At 42.7% G+C, this 25,287-nt stretch overlaps 1 protein-coding gene across 1 annotated transcript in view; it reads right to left on the bottom strand.

Moving 5' to 3' along the window:
* The window catches only part of LOC138965395 (cilia- and flagella-associated protein 54-like), a 103,974-nt gene that overhangs the window by 17,693 nt on the left and 60,994 nt on the right, over positions 1 to 25,287 (bottom strand). Inside the window, exons 42-56 of the mRNA XM_070337533.1 lie at positions 24,359 to 24,588; positions 23,212 to 23,462; positions 22,454 to 22,606; positions 21,366 to 21,554; positions 20,266 to 20,353; positions 18,988 to 19,161; positions 17,364 to 17,430; positions 16,652 to 16,852; positions 15,894 to 16,157; positions 14,946 to 15,097; positions 13,823 to 13,852; positions 12,176 to 12,276; positions 8,477 to 8,638; positions 5,047 to 5,227; positions 3,233 to 3,256 (exon numbers count right to left, since the gene is read on the bottom strand). Of these exons, the coding sequence (XP_070193634.1) occupies positions 3,233 to 3,256; positions 5,047 to 5,227; positions 8,477 to 8,638; positions 12,176 to 12,276; positions 13,823 to 13,852; positions 14,946 to 15,097; positions 15,894 to 16,157; positions 16,652 to 16,852; positions 17,364 to 17,430; positions 18,988 to 19,161; positions 20,266 to 20,353; positions 21,366 to 21,554; positions 22,454 to 22,606; positions 23,212 to 23,462; positions 24,359 to 24,588 (2,267 nt within the window). The remainder of the gene's footprint in view (positions 1 to 3,232; positions 3,257 to 5,046; positions 5,228 to 8,476; positions 8,639 to 12,175; positions 12,277 to 13,822; positions 13,853 to 14,945; positions 15,098 to 15,893; positions 16,158 to 16,651; positions 16,853 to 17,363; positions 17,431 to 18,987; positions 19,162 to 20,265; positions 20,354 to 21,365; positions 21,555 to 22,453; positions 22,607 to 23,211; positions 23,463 to 24,358; positions 24,589 to 25,287) is intronic.

Below are 25,287 nucleotides of genomic sequence, written 5' to 3'. Positions count from 1 at the left end.
GTAACACACATGTAAACAACCACAAATTGTCAGGCCCTGTGCTTTTTTTTATATTTTTTTTTTTACATTCAGTCAATATTTATTTTATGCAAAATTAGATTCACTGTTTACATGATACATGTACTCGGAGACAGCGCTCTCTCGGTAGACATATTCTGTCAGCCAGGACTCAGTCTTGGTGAAAACTGTTCAGTTCCGTTTTAGTGTTTATAGGCCAACAGATTGACTGAATGTGTTTATATTGCTTTACCCAGCTTTTTAAGAGTTGGATCAGTACACAAACACAAAACAAAAAAGTTGAAAAAGTTAGATTCTCCAGAACATGTTTGAAGTAGCCAGGGCATTTTTTATTACTGAAAAGAAAAAAATTGTCAGGACACTCAAATAAGAGAGTATGAACACTAAAGTGTGCACAAAAATATTTAAGTCTCAAACAAGACTGTAAGTGTTATACAATATTGCTACAAGCAACACATACTATTGGTCAGTAACATTCACACAACACCAGCTAGTGTGTCTCTGAAAATTAACATCCAACAGAAAGAAAATATGTGAAAAAGAAGAAGAAAACTGAATGTCAAAAAGATGCCTGTGTGACAAAATTGGGGCTATAATCATGCATGCAATCTTTTGGTCAAATTCAGTGAATAACAGACTTTAGGCATGTTATTGCTAGAGCAAGAACAGAAACCCTAAAAGAAGACATAAATTCAGTGAAAACTTTTAAATCGCTGTTATTAACTTAATTAAGTCAGTTACAAGAATCTACAGCTGACCAGAACCTTAAAAACGACATACTCTTCAAAATCACTTTTACTCCATTAGAACCTTTAAAAAAAACCACAGTTCAATAAAGATAAAAACTGCAATAGCACTTACTTACTTATTAGAACCATAAACATATCTCCCATTTCACTGAAGGAAGCTCCAAAGCCAAACTTTACCTTTCATGCAATTTTCCTATTATGTTAGTTATGAAAGGGGTAATAATGAATCACGGAAAGAAAAGTCAGTTCTCAGATATCATCTGATGTGTCAAGCGCAGGTAGCCAGCCACTCAAGCACACACAAAAACATGCAGGTGTTGCAAGCATTAACATGTTATAACAACTGTGCATGAACAAAAACCTAAACAAATCAGCAACATCTTGATAATTGGTTTCCAGTACAAATCCCACACACATGCACCAATTCCTTTCCCCAAAAAATACAACAGAGTAATATTCAAAAACAATTTCAAAAAGAAAAGGAACCAGAACAGTAGTTTACTTTGTATCAACTTACACAGAGTCAAGTTTTGACTAAATGTTTTAACATAGAGGGAGGAATCGAGACGAGGGTCGTGGTGTATGTGTGTGTGTGTGTGTCTCTGTGTGTCTCTGTGTGTCTGTGTGTGTGTGTGTGTCTGTGTGTGTAGAGCGATTCAGAGTAAACTACTGGACCAATCTTTATGAAATTTTTCATGAGAGTTCCTGGGTATGATATCCCCAGACGTTTTTTTCATTTTTTCCATAAATGTCTTTGACAACGTCATATCCGGCATTTTGTAAAAGTTGAGGCGGCACTGTCACACCCTCATTTTTCAATCAAATTGATTGAAATTTTGGCCAAGCAATCTTTGACGAAGGCCGGACTTTGGTATTGCATTTCAGCTTGGAGGCTTAAAAATTAGTTAATGACTTTGGTCATTAAAAATCTGAAAATTGTAATTAAAATTATTTTTTTATAAATCGATCCAAAATTACGTTTATCGTATTCTTTATCATTTTCTGATTCCAAAAACATATAAGTATATTATATTCGGATTAAAAACAAGCTCTGAAAATTAAAACAAGAAGTCCGGACGGACGGACGGACGGACGGACGGACGGACGACTCGGGTGAGTACATAGACTCACTTTTGCTTCGCATGTGAGTCAAAAATTAAAATTATGATTAAAAATTAAATTTCCGAAATCAATTTAAAAACAATTTCATCTTATTCCTTGTCCGTTCCTGATTCCAAAAACATATAGATATGATATGTTTGGATTAAAAACACGTTCAGAGAGTTAAAAAGAATAGAGATATAGAAAAGCGTGCTATCCTCCTCAGCGCAACCGCTACCGCGCTTTTCTGGATTGTTAATTTCACTGCCTTTGGCTTTGCGGTGGACAGACGATACGGTCTTGCGGAAAAAATGCAATGCGTTCAGTTTCATTCTGTGAGTTTGTTACACGACACTTGAGATTGCCACAAGTTCTCAAATGTCGTATAGTTGTGTTCTTTTATTCTACGTCGCCCGTCTTCGCAGCAACAGAAAACAACTCGTCAAATTGAGTTCGAGGATTTATTCAGCATTCAATACATACAACTGCACAACGTAGCAGAACTCAAATAGAAGCTTTTTTAACATTCAAATCGCGCTGGCATATATAGTAAATACTCAATCTCGAGAATATTCCAGACCGAACACGATACAACTACATTATACGAGCCGTGCATGGACTAAACTAGCGACATTCTCTTATGACGTACATCAAAAGCGCCGACACACTTAATCCGAACGAACGCCACGAACTCACGACTAAAACAGCATGGTAAACAACTTGTTTTGACAGGACTAGAAAGTTCACCTGCATTCTCGTCCAAGCATAAATATTGTGTTTACAAAATATAATATCGGTACTTTCCCACAAAGTACAAATAAGTCAACTACATGCAACACACAAAACTGAACCAAAGCTCAGCAACGGTAGCGTTTCCTAACAGAGTTCGACTGAGCTTGACAAAATGTTGTATTTTCGCCTTACTCGACTTGTTTACTTTTTTTTTTTCCTACTTTTGCATTTCAATTTTTTCACATTTCTTGATGTGTACCTCATCATTTACCTCTGCAGGTGTTGATACCATCAGTTCCAAGGGGAACAATCTTCAGAAACATTTTTCTCTGTAATATCAAATATCTAATCAAGTTAGCACATTTCACAATAGATTGCAATCATTTAACTCCTGGGAAGCTGATCACCATTCATTCCTATTGGTAGTACTCCCCTCTCTTGTTTCTACAATTATTCTGCCACCTGTAGTTAAGATTAATGGTTTGTAGGATCTTTTATTCCTTGGTTTTCTTTTCATACAATATACTACTCATGTAATCATAGTACTAATTCTGCATTTTACTTTCGATCTGTCTCAATTGAACATGCAAAAGACAAGTAGAAAAGCAAGGTAAATGAAGCGAAAAGTTTACCTCTCATACATAGCAGCATCTTCCCTGTAAATAATAGGTACAACTTTGCATCAGCCGCACACAAATACATGGGTTTACATGGGGTTAAAGTCTTCAAATTTCAATATGATATGGTAAAGGAGGCTAAATATGCTTCCACAAATTGCTAAGCATGTTTTGTCAAGTAAATGCAACGGAAAACTTTTAGGGCATAAAACAGCTTTGATAGGTGCGTATCTCAAGGCAGGGATGGCAAAATCGTCTGCCCAGTCGCCAGGGGCGAGTAAAAATTCCGCCGGGCTAGTAGAAACCGCCTGGCTGGCCAATGAAAATTCTGGTCAAATGCGACCCTTTTGGTTGTAATATCGAGTTTTAAAGCCACATAAACACTGCAGATCAACTGTGGTATCAACCGGGCCAGGGAAATTTCTGCCAGGCTAGTAACTTTCTTGAAGTTACTCGCCCGGCTGGCGAGTTACAATTTTGAGATTTGGCCACCCCTGCAAGGACATCACAATCTCTCCTGAAATAAAACAGTTAGTAATACATGTATAGCCATTTGGGAATAGTGATGAAAAAAGCCCTCATTATGTGGGCACGTATGCGAGCATTCAATACATAAGCCCTCTTTTTTTACATTCTTCACATAGCTATCAAATCTCACTCAAAGATATTTCAAAGTACTTGCAAGGGTTTTAGATCCTAAACACACACAAACACACACCTACAAACCATCACCAGTCTCCACAGAGTAATATCATACACTAACCTCTCCATTGACCTGTCTAAAGAGGCCCCAAGGACACTCTCGCACATTCTACATGGTACTTCTTCGTTCATGGGCTGAAACTCCCACGTTCACTCATGATTTTGCATGAGTGGGTTTTTACGTGTATGGACGTTTTTACCCCGCCATTCAGGCAGCCATACACCGGTTTCGGGGGACTACATGGTACATTTTATGCTAATACTGTTAAGCCTGTCCTTAACTAGGCGAAGTCAACTATAAGAAGTATACTTCGCGAAGCTGGCTGCACGGAGCTCTAGCACTGAGTTTTCGGTAAAAAGACTTTGCGAAGCTGGCTGCACGGAGCTCTAGCACTGAGTTTTCGGTAAAAAGACTTTGCGAAGTCTTAGAGAGGTTGACTTCGGGCTCAAGTAGAAAAAAAATGGTCAATTCAGTATGAACCTAGTTTGTCTTCACAAGATGGCGTAAGAAATTGTACAAGAATGCTCGATTCAGCACATTCAGTGCTGCATTCACCAACATCATCTACGTATGTCATACGACAAAGCAAATATTTTCTCATTAGCTCCCAGACACAAACACCTTAACAGGAATATTTAGCAGATCACTGAGCCACGAACAACAAGCCTGACTTACGATCATTCTGTTGAATATATGATATCCCCCGAAAGCGGCGTATGGCTGCCTGAATGGCAGGGTAAAAACAGGTCTGCAAACAGGTAAAAACCCACTCATGCAAAAACATGAGTGAATGTGAGAGTTTCAGCCCATGAACGAAAAAGAAGAAGAAGAAGAATATACGATGTCTATCAAAGACTTTTTCATTAAAAGTAAATTGCGGACAAGCTTTGTTTCTGTTACATCATTCTTTTGTTGTCAATTTAAACAAACGCAAAGCTGGCCACACAAAGCTTTTAGCACTGAGTTTTCGGTAAAAAGACTTTGCGAAGTCTTCACGAATTAGTAATATAGCCATTTGGGAATAGTAATTAAAAACAGCACTAATTATGTAGGCACTCATGGGAGCATTCAATACATAAGCCTTCCAGTTCAATTACTGAAGGACCGCCTTTACGAGCTGACATACCTGGACTGCGGCGCTGCCGCTTTCCTGGGTCTGAAGATGTCTGAGTTCTGGAGCTGCTTGAGAGCGGAGAGGATGGTGCGTGCAGCCATGGGGGCATGGTGTTTCTGCTGAGCGATGGCCGCCTGCTCCAGACGACACAACACCACCAGTTCTAGCTCTGCTGACGCCAGGCCTGACAGACCTGCAAGGAACAAACAGTGAATTAGCATACAGAAGGCCTTTCGACTCTGTGTAATTCAGTTCGACCTTTTTGTGAAGAAAACAAAACTTTGAAATGTTTCCTATCCTTCCCTTTTTCAGTTATTACTTTGCCGGGCTATATGATCAGTTACTAATAGTATAGCTCTATGTGCAGTTATAACAAGCGTTTACCAAAAATATTTATTTAACAGATACTTTCCTGTTGTGCTTATTTTGTATGTGCCATCTCCTCTTTGTTTTCAGACTGGAGAAAACTGCCCACAATCAGAGCATTTGAAACAACTGTCCACAATCACAGCATTTGAAACAACTGTCCACAATCACAGCATTTGAAACAACTGCCCACAATCAGAGCATTTGAAACAACTGTCCACAATCAGAGCATTTGAAACAACTGCCCACAATCACAGCATTTGAAACAACTGTCCACAATCACAGCATTTGAAACAACTGTCCACAATCACAGCATTTGAAACAACTGTCCACAATCACAGCATTTGAAACAACTGCCCACAATCAGAGCATTTGAAACAACTGCCCACAATCACAGCATTTGAAAGAACTGTCCACAATCACAGCATTTGAAAGAACTGCCCACAATCACAGCATTTGAAACAACTGTCCACAATCAGAGCATTTGAAACAACTGTCCACAATCAGAGCATTTGAAACAACTGTCCACAATCACAGCATTTGAAACAACTGCCCACAATCAGAGCATTTGAAACAACTGTCCACAATCACAGCATTTGAAACAACTGTCCACAATCACAGCATTTGAAACAACTGTCCACAATCACAGCATTTGAAACAACTGTCCATAATCACAGCATTTGAAACAACTGTCCACAATCACAGCATTTGAAACAACTGTCCACAATCACAGCATTTGAAACAACTGTCCACAATCACAGCATTTGAAACAACTGTCCACAATCACAGCATTTGAAACAACTGTCCACAATCACAGCATTTGAAACAACTGTCCACAATCACAGCATTTGAAACAACTGTCCCCAATCAGAGCATTTGAAACAACTGCCCACAATCACAGCATTTGAAACAACTGCCCACAATCAGAGCATTTGAAACAACTGTCCACAATCACAGCATTTGAAACAACTGTCCACAATCACAGCATTTGAAACAACTGCCCACAATCACAGCATTTGAAACAACTGTCCACAATCACAGCATTTGAAACAACTGCCCACAATCACAGCATTTGAAACAACTGTCCACAATCACAGCATTTGAAACAACTGTCCACAATCACAGCATTTGAAACAACTGCCCACAATCAGAGCATTTGAAACAACTGCCCACAATCACAGCATTTGAAACAACTGTCCACAATCACAGCATTTGAAACAACTGCCCACAATCAGAGCATTTGAAACAACTGTCCACAATCACAGCATTTGAAAGAACTGTCCACAATCACAGCATTTGAAACGACTGTCCACAATCACAGCATTTGAAACAACTGCCCACAATCAGAGCATTTGAAACAACTGCCCACAATCACAGCATTTGAAACAACTGTCCACAATCACAGCATTTGAAACAACTGTCCACAATCACAGCATATGAAACAACTGCACACAATCACAGCATTTGAAACAACTGCCCACAATCACAGCATTTGAAACAACTGTCCACAATTACAGCATTTGAAACAACTGTCCACAATCAGAGCATTTGAAACAACTGTCCACAATCACAGCATTTGAAAGAACTGCCCACAATCAGAGCATTTGAAACAACTGCCCACAATCACAGCATTTGAAACAACTGTCCACAATCACAGCATTTGAAACAACTGTCCACAATCAGAGCATTTGAAACAACTGTCCACAATCACAGCATTTGAAAGAACTGTCCACAATCAGAGCATTTGAAACAACTGCCCACAATCACAGCATTTGAAACAACTGCCCACAATCAGAGCATTTGAAACCACTGTCCACAATCAGAGCATTTGAAACAACTGTCCACAATCACAGCATTGGAAGAACTGCCCACAATCAGAGCATTTGAAACAACTGTCCACAATCAGAGCATTTGAAAGAACTGTCCACAATCAAAGCAATTGAAACAACTGCCCACAATCAGAGCATTTGAAACAACTGTCCACAATCACAGCATTTGAAACAACTGCCCACAATCACAGCATTTGAAACAACTGTCCATAATCACAGCATTTGAAACGACTGTCCACAATCACAGCATTTGAAACAACTGTCCACAATCACAGCATTTGAAAGAACTGCCCACAATCAGAGCATTTGAAACAACTGTCCACAATCAGAGCATTTGAAACAACTGTCCACAATCACAGCATTTGAAAGAACTGCCCACAATCACAGCATTTGAAACAACTGTCCACAATCACAGCATTTGAAACAACTGTCCACAATCAGAGCATTTGAAACAACTGCCCACAATCACAGCATTTGAAACAACTGCCCACAATCACAGCATTTGAAACAACTGTCCACAATCAGAGCATTTGAAACAACTGTCCACAATCACAGCATTGGAAGAACTGCCCACAATCAGAGCATTTGAAACAACTGTCCACAATCAGAGCATTTGAAACAACTGTCCACAATCACAGCATTTGAAACAACTGCCCACAATCACAGCATTTGAAACAACTGTCCACAATCACAGCATTTGAAACAACTGTCCACAATCACAGCATTTGAAACAACTGTCCACAATCACAGCATTTGAAAGAACTGCCCACAATCACAGCATTTGAAACAACTGTCCACAATCACAGCATTTGAAAGAACTGTCCACAATCAGAGCATTTGAAACAACTGTCCACAATCAGAGCATTTGAAAGAACTGTCCACAATCACAGCATTTGAAACAACTGTCCACAATCACAGCATTTGAAACAACTGTCCACAATCACAGCATTTGAAACAACTGTCCACAATCAGAGCATTTGAAACAACTGTCCACAATCACAGCATTTGAAACAACTGTCCACAATCACAGCATTTGAAACAACTGTCCACAATCACAGCATTTGAAACAACTGTCCACAATCAGAGCATTTGAAACAACTGTCCACAATCAGAGCATTTGAAACAACTGCCCACAATCACAGCATTTGAAACAACTGTCCACAATCAGAGCATTTGAAACAACTGTCCACAATCACAGCATTTGAAACAACTGCCCAGAATCAAGAACGTTCAACTGTAGCACTGACCAGCCCTGTCGTGAGACGCGTTGTCACAGATGACCTCAGAGATGGTGGTGACCATTTGGTCAGCAATGATCAGCAGTGTTCCTTTGATCAGCTCCAGGGTCGGTAGCCGATTGCTGTCCGAGAATCGTGGCGTGGCAGCCACACTGATGTCATCATCCTCAGCTGAATTCAACAAACAAAGTACAAAAGGATAATTTCATTTTCTTGTGTCCTAATGTAACCGAGTGCATGAAGAACAACAATCACCTTTAGAGGCAAAGCAAGTCAAACAGGGTTGGGAATTTTAGAGCAAACTGAATAGCCCTGCAAAAACTGCCATGGGTACGCAAAGGTTCCCAAGAGCGTACAAGATGACATATCTGTAGTCAGACCCCGGCCATCACTGACAGCCACTCTACATTGCATGGGTGTGACGTCTTCCGACGTACCAAAAATGTCGAGCTACTTATAAATTGCTCCCACTCTGGCAGGAAGACAACTCCGTCAATGCAGAGTAACTGCCTGTGACAAGGGGGACTACTGCGTCACCCTGTCACACTAAGATACATTGGTACCTGCGATAAAAGGACACCCTTGAGACCAGATAAAACCATCCCTACATTTCAGGTGGCCTGCTATGACGAGTATATTTTTGTCAAGATGATGAACAAAGGGTCCACAGAAGATGTTCTTTATTGGGTGGTGTCGTTTCATCGGCGGGTTCTTACATTTTAGGTACCAACTTGCTCCTAAAAACAGCAGCTGGTGGCTTTAAGTTGCCTTATGGACACATTACAAATAAGATGCCATCTGCTTTTATTTGGCTTTTATTTATGCTTCCACTGTTTCCTGGAATATTAAGTACAGCAAACAAGAGAAAAACAGGTCAGTGCGCTATTCAATGTTTGTTTGTTGATTTTGTTTGCTTGTTCGCTTGCTTGTTCTCTGGCTTGTCCGTTTGCTTGTGAGTCTATCTCTGTGTGTTACATGCACTAATTTTACTGTCTACATCAGCTGTTAAAACAGGCAGTAAAGTATGAACAGCAAAACAACACCGGAATTTGTAACCACACAAAAAACCTGCCTAAACATTAAAAGTTTCTAAACATGCCAAAATATTCATGCAAAATGGGTAACATTACTTGTGAAATAAACGTTAAATAACAATTGTAAAGCTTTGTTGAAAAACTTTAAAAACTAACAAACATCAAATTAAATAGCAGAAAATCCCAAACGAGTATAGAAAGAAGAATGTTGGTTTACTGTGAACTTACTGTCGTCATCATCTACCATCTATATATATATACGACTTGTGTCTGTCTGTGTATCTGTGTGTGTGTCTGTGTATCTGTGTGTGTGTCTGTGTATCTGTGTCTTCGCGATGCACGGCCAAAGTTCTCGATGGATCTGCTTCAAATTTGGTGGGCTTATTCAGAGAGACCCCGGACACAACCTCATCGATGAGATATTTCAACATGTGCTCTCAGCGCGCAGCGCTGAACCGATTTTGGTTCCACCTCAGCTACCCGGGCCCCCATACCGACACACCAAAGCCGCTACACCACATCACAACGCCAAAGTTCTCGCTGGATCTTTTTCAAATTTGGACACCGTATTCAGCTACACCCCGGACACAATATCATCGATGAGATATTTCAACACGTGCTATCAGCGCGCAGCGCTGAACTGATTTTGGTTTTTGTGTTCATTTCACCATTATAAGTAACTCTTCCTTATCTTCTCCAGTGTTTGGCGTTTATCTCCCTTCCTTCGTGTGGCTTTCCCGTTTGTAAGTTACTATTACTATTTTTAGAATGTCACTGCGCTGTCCACTGCGCTGTCCACAACGCTTCCCTTGCACCCGTAAGTTGTTCTTACTGTCAAAGTGAAAAGGTCGAATCAATTTATAGCCACGCGAAAAATACACTCTCACCTATCTCTATATATTTATAGATACAGATATGCATATATATATACGGCTTCTCTGTGTGTGTGTGTGTGTTTGTGTGTGTGTGTGTGGGCAAAAACCTGTGTATTGTAGAGTTCTGTTTGTGATGTGGTCTAGCGGCTTTTGTCTGTCTGTATGTTCTGGCATTTGAGAAGCCACAGCAGATAATATAGGGCTAAGAAATAAGCTCTAAAATTCTCAATCCCGTTTGACAGGACTTCGCCTTCAAAGGTGATTGTGGTGAACCGCCACGCTGTCTGTCTCTGTCTCGCGATTCACCCCGGCGAAGCCGGGTATTCCTCTAGTGGCCAATATATCTCTCAATGAAAATGTCAAATGCCAAAATTAAGCCTCAGTGTTTAAAAATGTGATGTCACAATACAGCAACTGACAGTGGCATTCTGATTGAGCTACATATATTGTTAGAATTGACCAGAATATTCTCTTTATTATTTTATTTTCTGGTTAGTAAATGTAACAGGAATTCAGACAATATAATGGAATCCCTAATACACGTCTTTTACTTTTAGCATGAAGACATTTTTAATGGCTGTCTACCAAAAAAACCATTGTCTCTGGTAAGAAACATAACCCGGCCTATATATAACCGAGTGCCGAAACACCACAATCACCTTTGGAGGCGAAGTCCAATCAAACAGGATTGAGAATTTTAGAGCTTATTTCTAAGCCCTATAAAAACTGTTATGCATTCGCAAAGGAATCCATGAACATACAGAGAGACAAAAGCCGCCAGACCCCATCACAAACAGAACTCTACAATCCACAGGTGTTGCCTACTTCAAAGGCGAACAACACTGCAGAGTCTGCTGTGAAGGGGCGACGGTAGTCTCCCTGTCACACTCGCCCCCGTTTGAATAAACTTTGTCCCCAAAGTTCCGAACCATGGACCCGCCAAGCTTAGGTCCCTCCCAGGTTCGTGGAATGGGAACAGAACGAAAAATAATTCAGTGGCCATAATGCCATTCCTGAACATATCATGTCGAGCCCCATCCCTGTCGACGACGCCAAATGTAACCGAGTGCCGAAACACCACAATCACCTTTGGAGGCGAAGTCCAATCAAACAGGATTGAAAATTTTAGAGCTTATTTCTAAGCCCTATAAAAACTGTTATGCATTCGCAAAGGAATCCATGAACAAACAGAGAGACAAAAGCCGCCAGACCCCATCACAAACAGAACTCTACAATCCACAGGTGTTGCCTACTTCAAAGGCGAACAACACTGCAGAGTCTGCTGTGAAGGGGCGACGGTAGTCTCCCTGTCACAAATATATATACCTGAATAATTATTTTAATTACACTGTTAATTCTGTAAGAACACCAATATTGCAGATTTACATCAGAATTTATTGACAGTCTGACAGACACTGCCTTCAACAAGGCAGAAGATGTGCATTCACACAATGTATTACTGGAGAAAACAAAATCTTAGCAGCTTCCAGTCACAGATACAGTGGAACCCCCCTTTTAAGACCCCCCAATTTAAGACTCCCTCCCTTTTAATATCCTGTATTCTCAGATGTTCTGTCCATAACCTCTGTAAATGTACCCCCTACATTGTAAGACTCCCTCCTTTCTAAGACCCTGTATTCTCAGATGTTCTGTTCATAACCTCTGTAAATGTACCCCCGTTTTAAGACTCTCTCCTTTCTAAGACCTGTTTTTTTCAGATTTATAGAGGTCTTAAATGGGTGAATCCACGGTATGAGACTTTCCAAATTGTATCCCAAAGAGTTGAAACAGCCTCTTACCCTCTTTTTTGTCATCAGTGGCTGCCTTGGTACGTGAACCACCCTTGCCACCACGTGACATGGTGGGGATCGTTTTGGCTCCTGATTGGTCAGTGTTGAATCTGAAAAGATGCCATGCAATTCCTGAGATTTGAAATAGCTGCCAACAAAAGATCTGATCTCATGTAAAGTCACAGGTCTTTCCTTGTTGCAAGTTCGTTATTTTACTTATTTTGAACTAAGAAGAGCAAGCAGAAACAGCTGCCAACAAAAGATCTGAAGATTTAGCACTTGAAATGTAAAGACAGAGATCTGAAGATTTAGCACTTGAAATGTAGAGACAGAGATCTGAAGATTTAGCACTTGAAATGTAAAGACAGAGATCTGAAGATTTAGCACTTGAAATGTAATTTAGACAAGGATCTGAAGATTTAACACTTGAAATGTATTTTCGACAGAGATCTGAAGATTTAGCACTTGAAATGTAAAGACAGAGATCTGAAGATTTAGCATTTGAAATGTAATTTAGACAAGGATCTGAAGATTTAGCACTTGAAATGTAAAGACAGATCTGAAGATTTAGCACTTGAAATGTAAAGACAGAGATCTGAAGATTTAGCACTTGAAATGTAAAGACAGAGATCTGAAGATTTAGCACTTGAAATGTAGAGACAGAGATCTGAAGATTTAGCACTTGAAATGTAAAGACAGAGATCTGAAGATTTAGCACTTGAAATGTAAAGACAGAGATCTGAAGATTTAACACTTGAAATGTAAAGACAGAGATCTGAAGATTTAGCACTTGAAATGTAAAGACAGAGATCTGAAGATTTAGCACTTGAAATGTAAAGACAGAGATCTGAAGATTTAGCACTTGAAATGTAAAGACAGAGATCTAAAGATTTAGCACTTGAAATTTAAAGACAGAGATCTGGAGATTTAGCACTTGAAATGTAAAGACAGACTCTTTGTATTTGCATTCTAGTAGCTGCCATCAGTTTCAGCCGAGGGGAGAGATACACTTCAACTTAAAATAGTCCATCTATTTTGTTAAAACAATTGTCCATCAGCAGGGATGTAAATACAATCCCGAGAAGCGTTCCAGATTCTAGCAATCACCTTTTTCCAGTGAATAAAAGAATAGTGTACCCAGGAATCAAGAAAGTAGAACTAATACATGCTTTTAGACAACTTACACAGCACAAACAGCACATCTGGACTGTTTATAAAATGGTCAGTAGAAATTCACTAAATAAATTACTGCCCCAATAAACTTATTAGCGAGGTGAACAGATTTTTTAAGTACATCATGAATGACTCCTATCCCATTCCAACTTGCTAATAGCCTGAGAGTGAGCAAAGAACAAAAATCATAGTGTGTAAACCCTGGGAAATTTATTGCAAAAGCTAAACATACAAGTCAGTGCAAGAAGAATTTGCGAAGACACAAATATATGCAGAAATCAACACTTTTAATCCAAACAAACAAAAAAACTAAGTCAGTCTCATCAAAAATGATAACCCGGCCCTTCAATAGCAAACAGAAACCAACAAAACGAAGGGTCATGAAACAGAACAAAAAGCTAAGCCCAGCAGGAAAAAGGTTACCCCATCCCTTCAAACACAAGCAAAGCTTTCAAACATGCACATTGAACAAAAGATAATTACAGTTCCTCAGCAAGGTTTTTTTCGTATTCCCTGAAAAATATTTATGCATAATAAGGTTTAAGTAATGCCACAAAAACAAACAAGACATACAGCTTATGTTTAGAGGGAACAAATTTAAACAATATGTGATTATTTTATTTCTGGTGCTTTTGGATTTTGTCCAGTGAACTATTACAGTCAAACCTGTCTGTAATGACCAGCCAAAGGACCCGCCAAGGGACCCCCCAAGGGACCAGCCAAGAGACCAGCCAAGGGACCCCCCAAGGGACCAGCCAAGCGACCCCCAAGGGACCAGCCAAGGGACCCCCCAAGGGACCCGCCAAGGGACCCGCCAAGGGACCAGCCAAGGGACCCCCCAAGGGACCAGCCAAGGGACCCCCCAAGGGACCAGCCAAGGGACCCCCCAAGGGACCAGCCAAGGGGCCCCCCAAGGGACCAGCCAAGGGACCCCCCAAGGGACCAGCCAAGAGACCCCCCAAGGGACCCGCCAAGGGACCCCCAAGGGACCCCCCAAGGGACCAGCCAAGGGACCCCCCAAGAGACCAGCCGAGGGAACGGCCGAGGGACCAGCTGAGGGACCAGCCGAGGGACCAGCCGAGGGACCAGCCAAGGGACCAGCCAAGGGACCAGCCAAGGGACCAGCCAAGCGACCAGCCAAGGGACCAGCCAAGCGACCAGCCAAAGGACCAGGCAAGGGACCAGCCGAGGGACCCCCCGAGGGACCCGCCGAGGGACCCGCCGAGGGACTCCCCAAGGGACCAGCCAAGGAACCAGCCTAGGGACCAGCCAAGGGACCCCTCAAGGGACCCAAGGGACCACCCAAGGGACCAGCCAAGGGACCAGCCAAGCGACCAGCCAAGAGACCAGCCAAGGGACCAGCCGAGGGACCAGCCGAGGGACCTGCCAAGGGACCCACCAAGGGACCCGCCAAGGGACCCCCCAAGGGACCCGCAAGGGACCAGCCAAGGGACCCCCCAAGGGTCCAGCCAAGGGACCAGCCACAAGTGGTTGTTATAGTCAGGGGGTCGTTATATAAAGGTGAATCATACAGGAAAAAACCCTCATCAGGAATCCTTTTGGGTTTTGATCAAAGACTCTACTGAAAGCGTTGGAGAAAACTTACATGACATCCTCCATGGCTGGCAGCACAGGTATGGTTTCTGCCAGTGCCACAAACAGGTGAGACTGTGCTAGTGACAGGTGACAGGTCAGGTGAGGCCCAAACAGTGTGGCCAGGTGGGAAGACATGCGCTTGTCCAGAATATTCTCCAGGATCTGCAAGACATGTGTAAAGGTATTAGGCGTAAGTCGAGAATTATCCTCAAATGAAAGCACAAAGAATCTCAATTCTCAGATGGGAGTAAAGGGATGAAGGTCGACACCCACACTCTGCTCCACTGTGTATATAAAGACCTGTGCGAAAGAATGGAACAATGCACTGTTCATCCTTCAATTATCAAACTGAAAGCACACCTTTTCTTTAATATAAACAATACTTCACGTCTTACAAATCAAGTTGACAGGTATTTCTAAATCTTCATACTCTTCTTTTCTCTCCCACAATTTCTATAGTCCTAATATAAAAAACAAACTTACCTGGGGTTGTGATGAGATAAAACATTAACAAACAAAATAAAAAAGGTGCAAAACTAAAATGATGAGAGGCAATGTAACATAAAGGCAATACAGTAAAACACAGTGGTACCTGCCATGAAAGGACGCCTTGGGACAAAAGTGTCCCTACATCACAGGTGCCTGTCACGACAGATACATTTTGGTCAAGATATTTAGACAAAAGGACAACAGAAGGTGTCCTTTCATGGGAGGTGTCCTCTCATTGGAGGGGCCACACATCATAGGTAACACTGTACAGTGGAACCCCCCTTTTAAGACCCCCCAATTTAAGACTCCCTCCCTGTTAAGACCCTGTTTTCTCAGACTTTCTGTTCATAACCTCTGTAAATTTACCCAAATGTTAAGATTTTCACAGATGTTGGGAGGTGTTAACAGGGGGGTTACACTGTCCTACACTGAAATATCAACATGCAGCGAAAACGCTATGACAACATACCTTCAGGTTATTGACATCATTGATAGGCTGGCTGGTGTTGAAGCGCAGGTTACCGATGCGTGACTCCGTCTGCCTGAAGCTGCTGTCGCCCGTGTGCGGCAGTCGCTCGCCGTGAATCAAGCGAAGCAGAACGGTGAAGGCCTCGGAGAAAAGCCCAAGGTCGGTCAGCACTCTCACCTTGAGAATGCGGCCGTCCACGCAACGCTGAACGTCACGGCACACAAAGGTTGTGAAGTACTGGTACAGCGTCAGCAGTGGAAGAACCTGATGGACAGAAAGAGCGAATGTCTGAAGGGTGTGCATTAGGAGAAGTCCAACTGACATGCAGTCTTTCTCAACAAGAAGGAACTCAGTACACACATTAAAACCTCAGTCTTTCATGATTCTTGATGGTTCAACAACCATTTTCATGTCCAAAACATCAACCTGATAACTTTTGTATTCCTTGATTTACTCAAAGCTTTGGGCAGTTTGGGAAGTTAACAAAATGTAAGAGTAGCTGTCCTCCCATTCTATATTTATGGGTACAAACAGGTTCCCAAGAACATACAAGGAGACAGCAGCAGCCAGACCCTATCACAAACAGAACTCTACAATTCACAGGTGTCAGCTACGTAGAAGAATCATTGAGCTATAAATAGCTCGCTCTCTTCAACAGCAGACAACTGCAGAGTCTGCTGTGAAAGGTGGCGCATTAGTCTCCCTGTCACAATTCCCTTAGCACTCTAGCACAATCTGAAGAACTGCCCAGCACTCACATAGAGGTTGTGTCTGCCACGTGCCAGCTCCTCCGTCACCCAACGCAGGGCGGCCACCATGGGACGGCCGTTGCAGCGGAACCGATCGGAGAAGAAGTCGATGCCTGGCACCAGGTTGGTGACCTCACACCCCTCGCCCACGTCGTACAGTGCGTAGTCACGGTCTGAGGTGGGGTGAGGCAGCGAAGCTCGGAACAGTGCCTGTGAGGAGTAGAAACGTGTATGGGGCATAAGGATAAGGCTAAATTTAGGTTGAACTTATTTATTCTTTATAGCTGTGTATGTTGGGTGTGCCTGGCTAGAGTCAAAGGAGTGAAAACCGCATCTGTCAAAACGAATTCCCAAGCTTGGGCAATAAAATAGTCTGTATTCTGTATTGTGTAAGATTTCATATAGTCCTGTGAGGTAATTACCCTCATGAACATTGGGGCTGCTTTTTCACTTTGGAAAGCGAAGAGCCATACAGTACGGCGCTGCACATTACTGCCATCAAAGATGATAAGAAAATAGTTGGGTGTTTTCAAAATAAGTTCAAAATATTAAGCATCTTGCGCGCTGCAATATTTCTCAGCTGAAGCATTTTTACAAAGAGTAACAAGTAAAGATACAAGAAAACAAACAAAAACCAAAAAAAAGACAATGTCTGACAATGTCTGTTGAATTTTCTAGTCTGGCGTTATCATTTTTAGTTCACAGTGACAGAACAAATTACCTTGAAAAGATATCCCGAGAGGAAGCAGCACTCCATTCTGAGACCAAGATCCGCTGTCAGAATGTACCTGCATACAACATTACACAGGTGTGATAAATGCAGGATTTCAGCAAAGCTTTCACAAAGCACATTTAAAATTATGGGAATGCACATTAGATTTAGAATATATGTCTCCCAACATTCAAGTTTTTCAGCAGTTCATCAATGCTAAACAACTCTGGACATTTTTGATTGAATTAAAGAGCCAAGTTTGAGGGCAGCACTTTACACAGCCCAGCATGCAGTTTAAAGCTTTCAATCTAAAAGGCGTGAATGTCCCTTTCCCCTCCTCCTCCCAACCTCTCCTTCTCCCCGTGGCCTCCTCCATAATGTAAGCATGCCTCTTACTGAGCTATACTGGAGGTGAGCACTCCACCGACCACCCAGCCCAACAACCCAGAGTTCAAACCAAAAAGCACTGATCTCCCTTTTCCATCTCCCCCCCCCCCCCCCCCCCTGTTATTGTACATGTACGACTCACTGAGCAATGTTGGAGGCCAGCACTCCACCCATCACACAGCCCCACGGTCCGCACCACTCCAGTCAACAGGTACAGTGGAGTCCGGGTACAACGAATCTCAAGGGAGATACATTTTAGTTCGTTATATCAGTAATTTGCTGTGGAGTTTTCAACCCTAAATGGCCTCAAGACAAGTTTTCCCACTCACCTTCAAATGATCGTCCCATCGATCTTTCCTTAGAGAGTACAATCTCTGCATGTTTTCAACAGCTTCATAATATAATCCATAGAGAGGCATAGTTCAAATGTTCACTTTACTGTCCTCCTCGAGTGTATCAAAATACGAAAAAAATCAAAGAGACCGCCTGAGTACCAGTCAAACAACTTGTGATAATGCATGTTTCAGCTACAAGGTACTACCCTGGTCATGTTTCCTCTCAAGACATCAAAGAGACCGCCCCATAGGTTAAACTCGGTCACTGACCCCGGTGCAGGAAGTGTTTCCTCTCTCAGATATGACAGGGGAACCACCTCTCATAGCTAAAACTGGGTCATTGACCCCTGGGAAGAAGGTCAGTGTCAAGGCATCACAATGGACCTGCCTTTGATCTCGCCGCACACACAGAGCACACATATTTCCACTCTGTATTCTTCCTTTGATGTGCGGCTTATTTTCATTCTTCGACCGTTTGTTACCGGTATACTTTTACTTGTGTTTGTGTATTTTTGTGTATTTTTGTCTTTGGAGAGAATTATTGACATCAGTTCGTTGTAGCCTTGTGACTTTTAGAGACAAAACGGCTCTGGGGCGATGAAAACGTGTTTGTTATAAGAGGGGTTCGTTATGCAAATGAGTTCAAAAGGTTCGTTGTTGCCGGAAAGTAACAAGTAAGAAATAGAAGGCTGTCTGCCGGGAAATCAATGGCAGTTCGTTAAAAGCGGGATTTCGTTATACCCAGGTTCGTTATAGCTGGACTCCACTGTACTTATCTCCCTTACCCCACCCATCACACAGCCCCACGGTCCGCACCACTCCAGTCAACAGGTACTCATCTCCCTTACCCCACCCATCACTCACCCCTCCACCCCCTCAATACCCTTCTCCATCATGTACTTTTCACTCACTGAGCAATGTTGGAGGCCAGTACGCCACCGACCACACAGCCCCACAGTCCGCAACGCTCCAGCAAGAAAGCGCTGATGTCCTCCTGGCCGTGGGTCTCCCGGCGCCAGGTGTGCAGACAGTTGGACATTCCCAGCACGATGTCCAGAGACTCCGCCCAGCATCGGTAGGCCGCCCTGTGAGCAACAAGACAGAGAAAAAATGATGGTACACTCTGGAATACTTTCAACGTGGACAGATGTATCTGGGATAAATCTGTCCAAGTTGAAAGTATTCCTGTTATTCCTGTTGAAAGTAAACCCAGGAATACTTTTAATTTGGACAAATGTATCTGCTGAGATCTTCAATGGCTTGTGGCAGAAGAAACAACATAAAAGCACATCAGTGAAAGTGTACATGTTGCAGGACAGTTTTAGACTGAAACAGGTCTATGTTAACAATGAGGGAAAGTGATTCCAAAAGTGTAGGCTGCAGAGCCCTGACAAAAGTGTAGGCTGCAGAGCCCTGACAAAAGTGTAGGCTGCAGAGCCCTGACAAAAGTGTAGGCTGCAGAGCCCTGACAAAAGTGTAGGCTGCAGAGCCCTGACAAAAGTGTAGGCTGCAGAGCCCTGACAAAAGTGTAGGCTGCAGAGCCCTGACAAAAGTGTAGGCTGCAGAGCCCTGACAAAAGTGTAGGCTGCAGAGCCCTGACAAAAGTGTAGGCTGCAGAGCCCTGACAAAAGTGTAGGCTGCAGAGCCCTGACAAATCCAACACAGATTGCTCTATGATTTTCTGCATATTTGAAAGAATTTTATCTCATTTGAGCATTCACAACTGCAGGGTGGCGAGGCATATGCATTTTTCAAAGATTTTTCTGGTGAATTATCTAAGCAGAGATGACAGATACTTACGCTTCCTCTGTACGCCTACAGATTGAAACTTATTCAGAACTGTTTCATGACAGATTATTGGCAACAGTTGTTAAAATGAATAAGAACAGTTGTCAAAACCATGCAGTGATTGCTGCAAAAGAGCCAGTCAGTCTAATCCCAAAACATTGCTCCTTCAAACGCAGATGGTAAATGGCACCATGAAGATGTTTCCACCAGAAAGAAGACTAAACACAGGAACAGTGGAACCCCCAATGTAAGACTCAATCCAGTTTAAGACCTTGTTTTCTCAGATTTTTTGTTCATAACCTCTGTAAATTTACCCCATTTTAAGATTCCCTCCTATTTAAGACCCGATTTTCTCAAAAATGTTGGAGGTCTTAAAGGGGGGGTTCCAGTGTATCAGGTACCTGATGTTGGCAGCATGGTAGTGGATGTTGCCCACTTCTTGCAAGGCCTGAGCTGCCAGTCCCTTCTGGTTCTTGGCCACCAGCATCTCTGGACAAGCACATGCATATGTACGATTAGGTAAGGTAAGCTGGTAATATCATACAGTCCTGTGAGGCTTTGCTCAGGGAGAGTGATCGGACTGCCATAAAGTTTCCTACTTGCATATGTTTGCGTTTTCCAAGCCATGAGACTTTTTTGGTGAACTTGAGATTTTTTATCATGCACAGTGGTGTCTGCACAGAGTTGACTATAAGAAATAAGTCTGAACCCAGATTCTATCTCACGCCAATAGCAAATGACTGGTTTCAAAGCCAGCGCACTACAGAATGAGCTACGGGCACACTCCCAAACTTGAATGTAAGTTGGATTGGATTGGATAAGATTTACAGTCCAGTGAGGTTACCCTCATGGAAATTCGGGCTGCTTTCTCCCCGGGGAAAGCGAGCTGCCATACATACGGCGCTACCCATATTTTTTTTTTCCTGCATGCGTGTATTCATGTTTCCTGAGACTTAATGCCGTGTGAGATGGAATTTTTTTACTTTATTCCAAGTCCCACGGGTATTTGATGGACATTTTTATCTATGCCTATACAATTTTGCCAGGAAAGACCCTTTTGTCAATCGTGGGATCTTTAACGTGCACACCCCAAGTTGATAAGCAGATGACAATTAAGCAGATGACAATTAAGCAGATGACAATTAAGCAGATGACAATTAAGCATGCCAAATTCACCGGAACACATCCATTTCAACACCTAACATTCAACCTAAAAAAAAAGTTCTGCTCGCCAATAATTATCTCGTTAGCGATGCGGAAACTACACACAAATACAGCCATGTCATTATCCAACAGTCACCCCAAACAAAAAAGTCTCCACTCACCAATAGTTTTTTCATAGGAAACATGAGAACTACAAACAAATACAGTCACATCACATTCAATCAAACAAGAAATCTACATTCATCAATATTTTTCTCATTGGAGACACAAGAACTACACACAAATACAGCCATGTCATCATCCAACAGTCACCCCTAAACAAAAAACATCCTCTCACCAATAGTTTTCTCATAAGAGACAATGACGTGACCCAGCTGAGAGCGAGGGATGGGCGAGGTCTGCACATCGTCCATGGAGAGGAACTCTTCACGGGACAGGTCAGGGGGCGCTGTGGGCTGCGGGCGGGCTGTGTTCGACTTGAAGTCCACTTTGGTCGGCCGCCGACTCATCAGGTTGTCCGCACCAGCTGTCAAAATATAGGATATTGAAAATATAGGATATTGAAAATATAGGATATTGAAAATATAGCATATTCAAAATATAGGATATTCAAAATATAGGATATTCAAAAGATAGGATATTCAAAATATAGAATGAGGATAAAAGTCGCTTGTTCATTTCAATGCTTGTTATTCTTTCAGGTGCCAGGAGAATGGTTCCCAATAACTCTCACTTACTCGATTACACATGTCCTCTGCATCTAGAGCGCTTACTTCCCTTGTTTATCAGATGTCAAAATATAGTCGCACAGATATAGACTCTCAACATTTGGTGTTTAGGGAATGCATGCAGAACAGATGAGACCAAAATGGACAGGAATGGTGACAATATGATGGGGTGCACTGTGGCCTGCAACTCATAAGGTTATCACGTTTAGCAGTTAACACAATGGTACTTAGTGCACTGTTTACAGTGACCTACAGTCTGTGACTTTCACAAAGCCCAGGTCTTTCTTTCCCTGCTGAAATGATTGTGACTTCAAATGGACTCGTCAAATGCTAAAGAAGAAGACTAAACAGACAAATGAAATATCACTACAGTGGAACCCTCTTTTAAGACCTACACAAATCTGAGAAAATAGGGTCTTAAAAAGGAGGGAGTCTTAAATTGGGGCGGGGGGGGGGGGGAGGGGGGGCTTAAAACAGTGTTCCACTTAACAAAGCAATGTAATGTTGAGCCTTTTACAAAAAGTTGCAAAATCAAAATGCAAGACACAACACAAGCACACCTACACAGACACTGGCAACATACAGACACAACACAAGCACACCTACACAGACACTGGCAACATACAGACACTGGCAACATACAGACACAACACAAGCACACCTACACAGACACTGGCAACATACTGACAACGCTTACAGTTTTGCTGTCCAGCCAGGTAGAGGACCAGCAGTTTACGACTGTGGTGCAGGGCACGTGCGGTGTAGCGTGACTGGCCGAGGACGGCCCGCATGGTCTCCAGGCTCATGTTGGTGTCCAGTGGCACAGACGACAAGCGGAAGGCATCTTCGTCTGAAGGATTAATAACAGACAAAAAATTATATGTTTTGTATGAAAAAGAATAACCAATTTCAAAAAGAAACAATCTTTGTGTGAACGATAATAATGTGACCACAGTTTGTGTTTCTAAGCTGACTTACTGATCAATGAATAAATATATGCACTTCCCAGCCCAATATTTCTTATACTCCAGTCAATTAGTTTATTCAACCAGCTCAAACAGGGGTTTAAAATAACTCTTCGAGAACATTTCAAAGTTAAACAGTACAAAGTACACATTATATGCAAGTTACTAAAATTATAGTATCCTCTTCAGTGCACAAAATGGTACAGGCGACATTTACAGCTAAGAAAACCATTCAAACCCAGAAACAGAAGATTAACTGATCAATTATCCCTAACACACACACACACACACACACACACACACACACACACACACACACATGTATGCACGCACACACACACAAACACACAAACACACACATACACACACACACACACACACACACACACACACACACAAACAAACCCACACACACACAGATACACACACACACACACACACACACACACACACACTTCCGTCCACCACTTTAACACCGTCCTAAACTGACCAGAATAGGTGTTGTGCCCCATGGGGTCAATGCTGGCCCCTGGCTGGATCAGCTGGGCTCGCGACGGGTCAATGTACACCTTGAGCTGGACGGTCAAGTAGTCTCTAGCAGTCACCAGGCGTCCCAGCTGGTTGGTCAGCTTCCTGTAGTGTGGCTGAGGAACTCTGGGCCCGCCTACCTGAGCGATGCGAGATTTCACCTTGCGCTGCGCCTGCACCAGTAGCGGTACTACTTGTTCTGCATAGCGGCCGCTGAAAACAGAAAAAGGCAGTGTTGTATAGTGGAACTCTTGTAAGATGCCCCCCCTCCCCCCCTCCAAATTTAAGACTTTTTCACTTGCCAACAAGTGACACTATTTTCTGTCCCTTTGTCTATTGTCTAGAACTATTACCTGTTGTGAAAAACATCCTGCAATGCGGGGACACTGTTGGCTTGTCCAAAGGTTGCACCTTTGGGTGGCCGAGTGGTAACGCACTTGCGCTCGGAAGCGAGAGGTTGCGAGTTCGACCCTGGGTCAGGGCGTTAGCAATTTTCTCCCCCCTTTCCTAACCTAGGTGGTGGGTTCAAGTGCAAGTCTTTCGGATGAGACGAAAAACCGAGGTCCCTTCGTGTACACTACATTGGGGTGTGCACGTTAAAGATCCCACGATTGACAAAAGGGTCTTTCCTGGCAAAATTGTATAGGCATAGATAAAAATGTCCACCAAAATACCCGTGTGAAAAGTAGGATATGCGCCAAAATGGCTGCGATCTGCTGGCCGATGTGAATGCGTGATGTATTGTGTAAAAAAAATTCCATCTCACACGGCATAAATAAATCCCTGCGCCTTGAATATGTGCGCGATATAAATTGCATAAAATAAAATTAAAATAAAAATAAAAATAAAATCCCTGCGCTTAGAACTGTACCCACGGAATACGCGCGATATAAGCCTCATATTGATTGATTGACTTTCATAGTAAGTACCACTGTACTTCTCTTTACGTTTCAACCTACACATACAACTCATCCAAATCTCTCCACAACTCACTTTGAGAGGGTGCTGAAGCGCATGGCAATGTCGACCCGTTTCTCCCACTTCTGCTGGTAGTAGAGCATCTCACACACCCCCTACACACACACACACCCACACCCACACACACTCACTTTGAGAGGGCGCTGAAGCGCATGGCAATGTCGACGAGTTTCTCCCACTTCTGCTGGTAGTAGAGCATCTCCAGACACCTCAGCACCATACGTCTCACCCAGCGCGCGTCCACCATGCTCAGGTCGTCCACCGGCACCTCGAACTTGAGGCTCGAGCCTCCTCGCTCGCTCTTGATGTTTCCGAACCACGACTCAAAGTAGCTGCCCAGCACCCGGCCTTTGCTCTTAGCCTGTAGAATGGAAATTGGTAGTTTGTATTGCTGCATTAGAGTGGATCTCAAAGTAGCTGCCCAGCACCCGGCCTTTGCTCTTAGCCTGTAAAATGGAAATTGGTAGTTTGTATTGCTGCATTAGAGTGGATCTCAAAGTAGCTGCCCAGCACCCGGCCTTTGCTCTTAGCCTGTAAAATGGAAATTGGTATCCTTTTAGATCATTTTAAGGCAGCAACGTAAATAAGTTGGCCTGATATGCTTGACAGGTTGAAAGCCACTGGCCATGCCTGGGAGGTGGCCTTTAGAAGAGCCAGACACCGGAAGAGGTAAAGAACAACTGAAGAGGCCCTATGCTCCACAAGCTGGGAGGAGGATTCAGAGCCACATAAATAGGTTGCCTCTTTTCATTCTAATTTGTATCCCACCTTTGAATCTGTCTCTACCCCCGTTCTTCCTTGAATCTGTCTCTACCCCCGTTCTTCCTTGAATCATTCATCGTGGCATTTTGCTGATTATTTCTATCTCTTCCATCGTCCTTATTCCCAAACCCTTGACCACTGACCATCAATACAGGTCTAAATGAGTCAAGAGTCTTCTCATAATCTCCATTGTATCCGTTACCCATCCCAGCATTTTATCTATTGCCAGTTTCCTAGAAAAAGGTGTGTTGTGCATTCCCTACCTTGGCACCCTGCTGTTTGAGGTCCGTTTCCTGGT

This window comes from Littorina saxatilis, linkage group LG4 (genome assembly GCF_037325665.1).
Source record: "Littorina saxatilis isolate snail1 linkage group LG4, US_GU_Lsax_2.0, whole genome shotgun sequence".
NCBI classification, from domain to species: Eukaryota; Metazoa; Mollusca; class Gastropoda; order Littorinimorpha; family Littorinidae; genus Littorina; species Littorina saxatilis.
The sequence above is the reverse complement of the archived record's forward strand: the minus strand, read 5'-3'. Positions and strand labels throughout refer to the sequence as shown.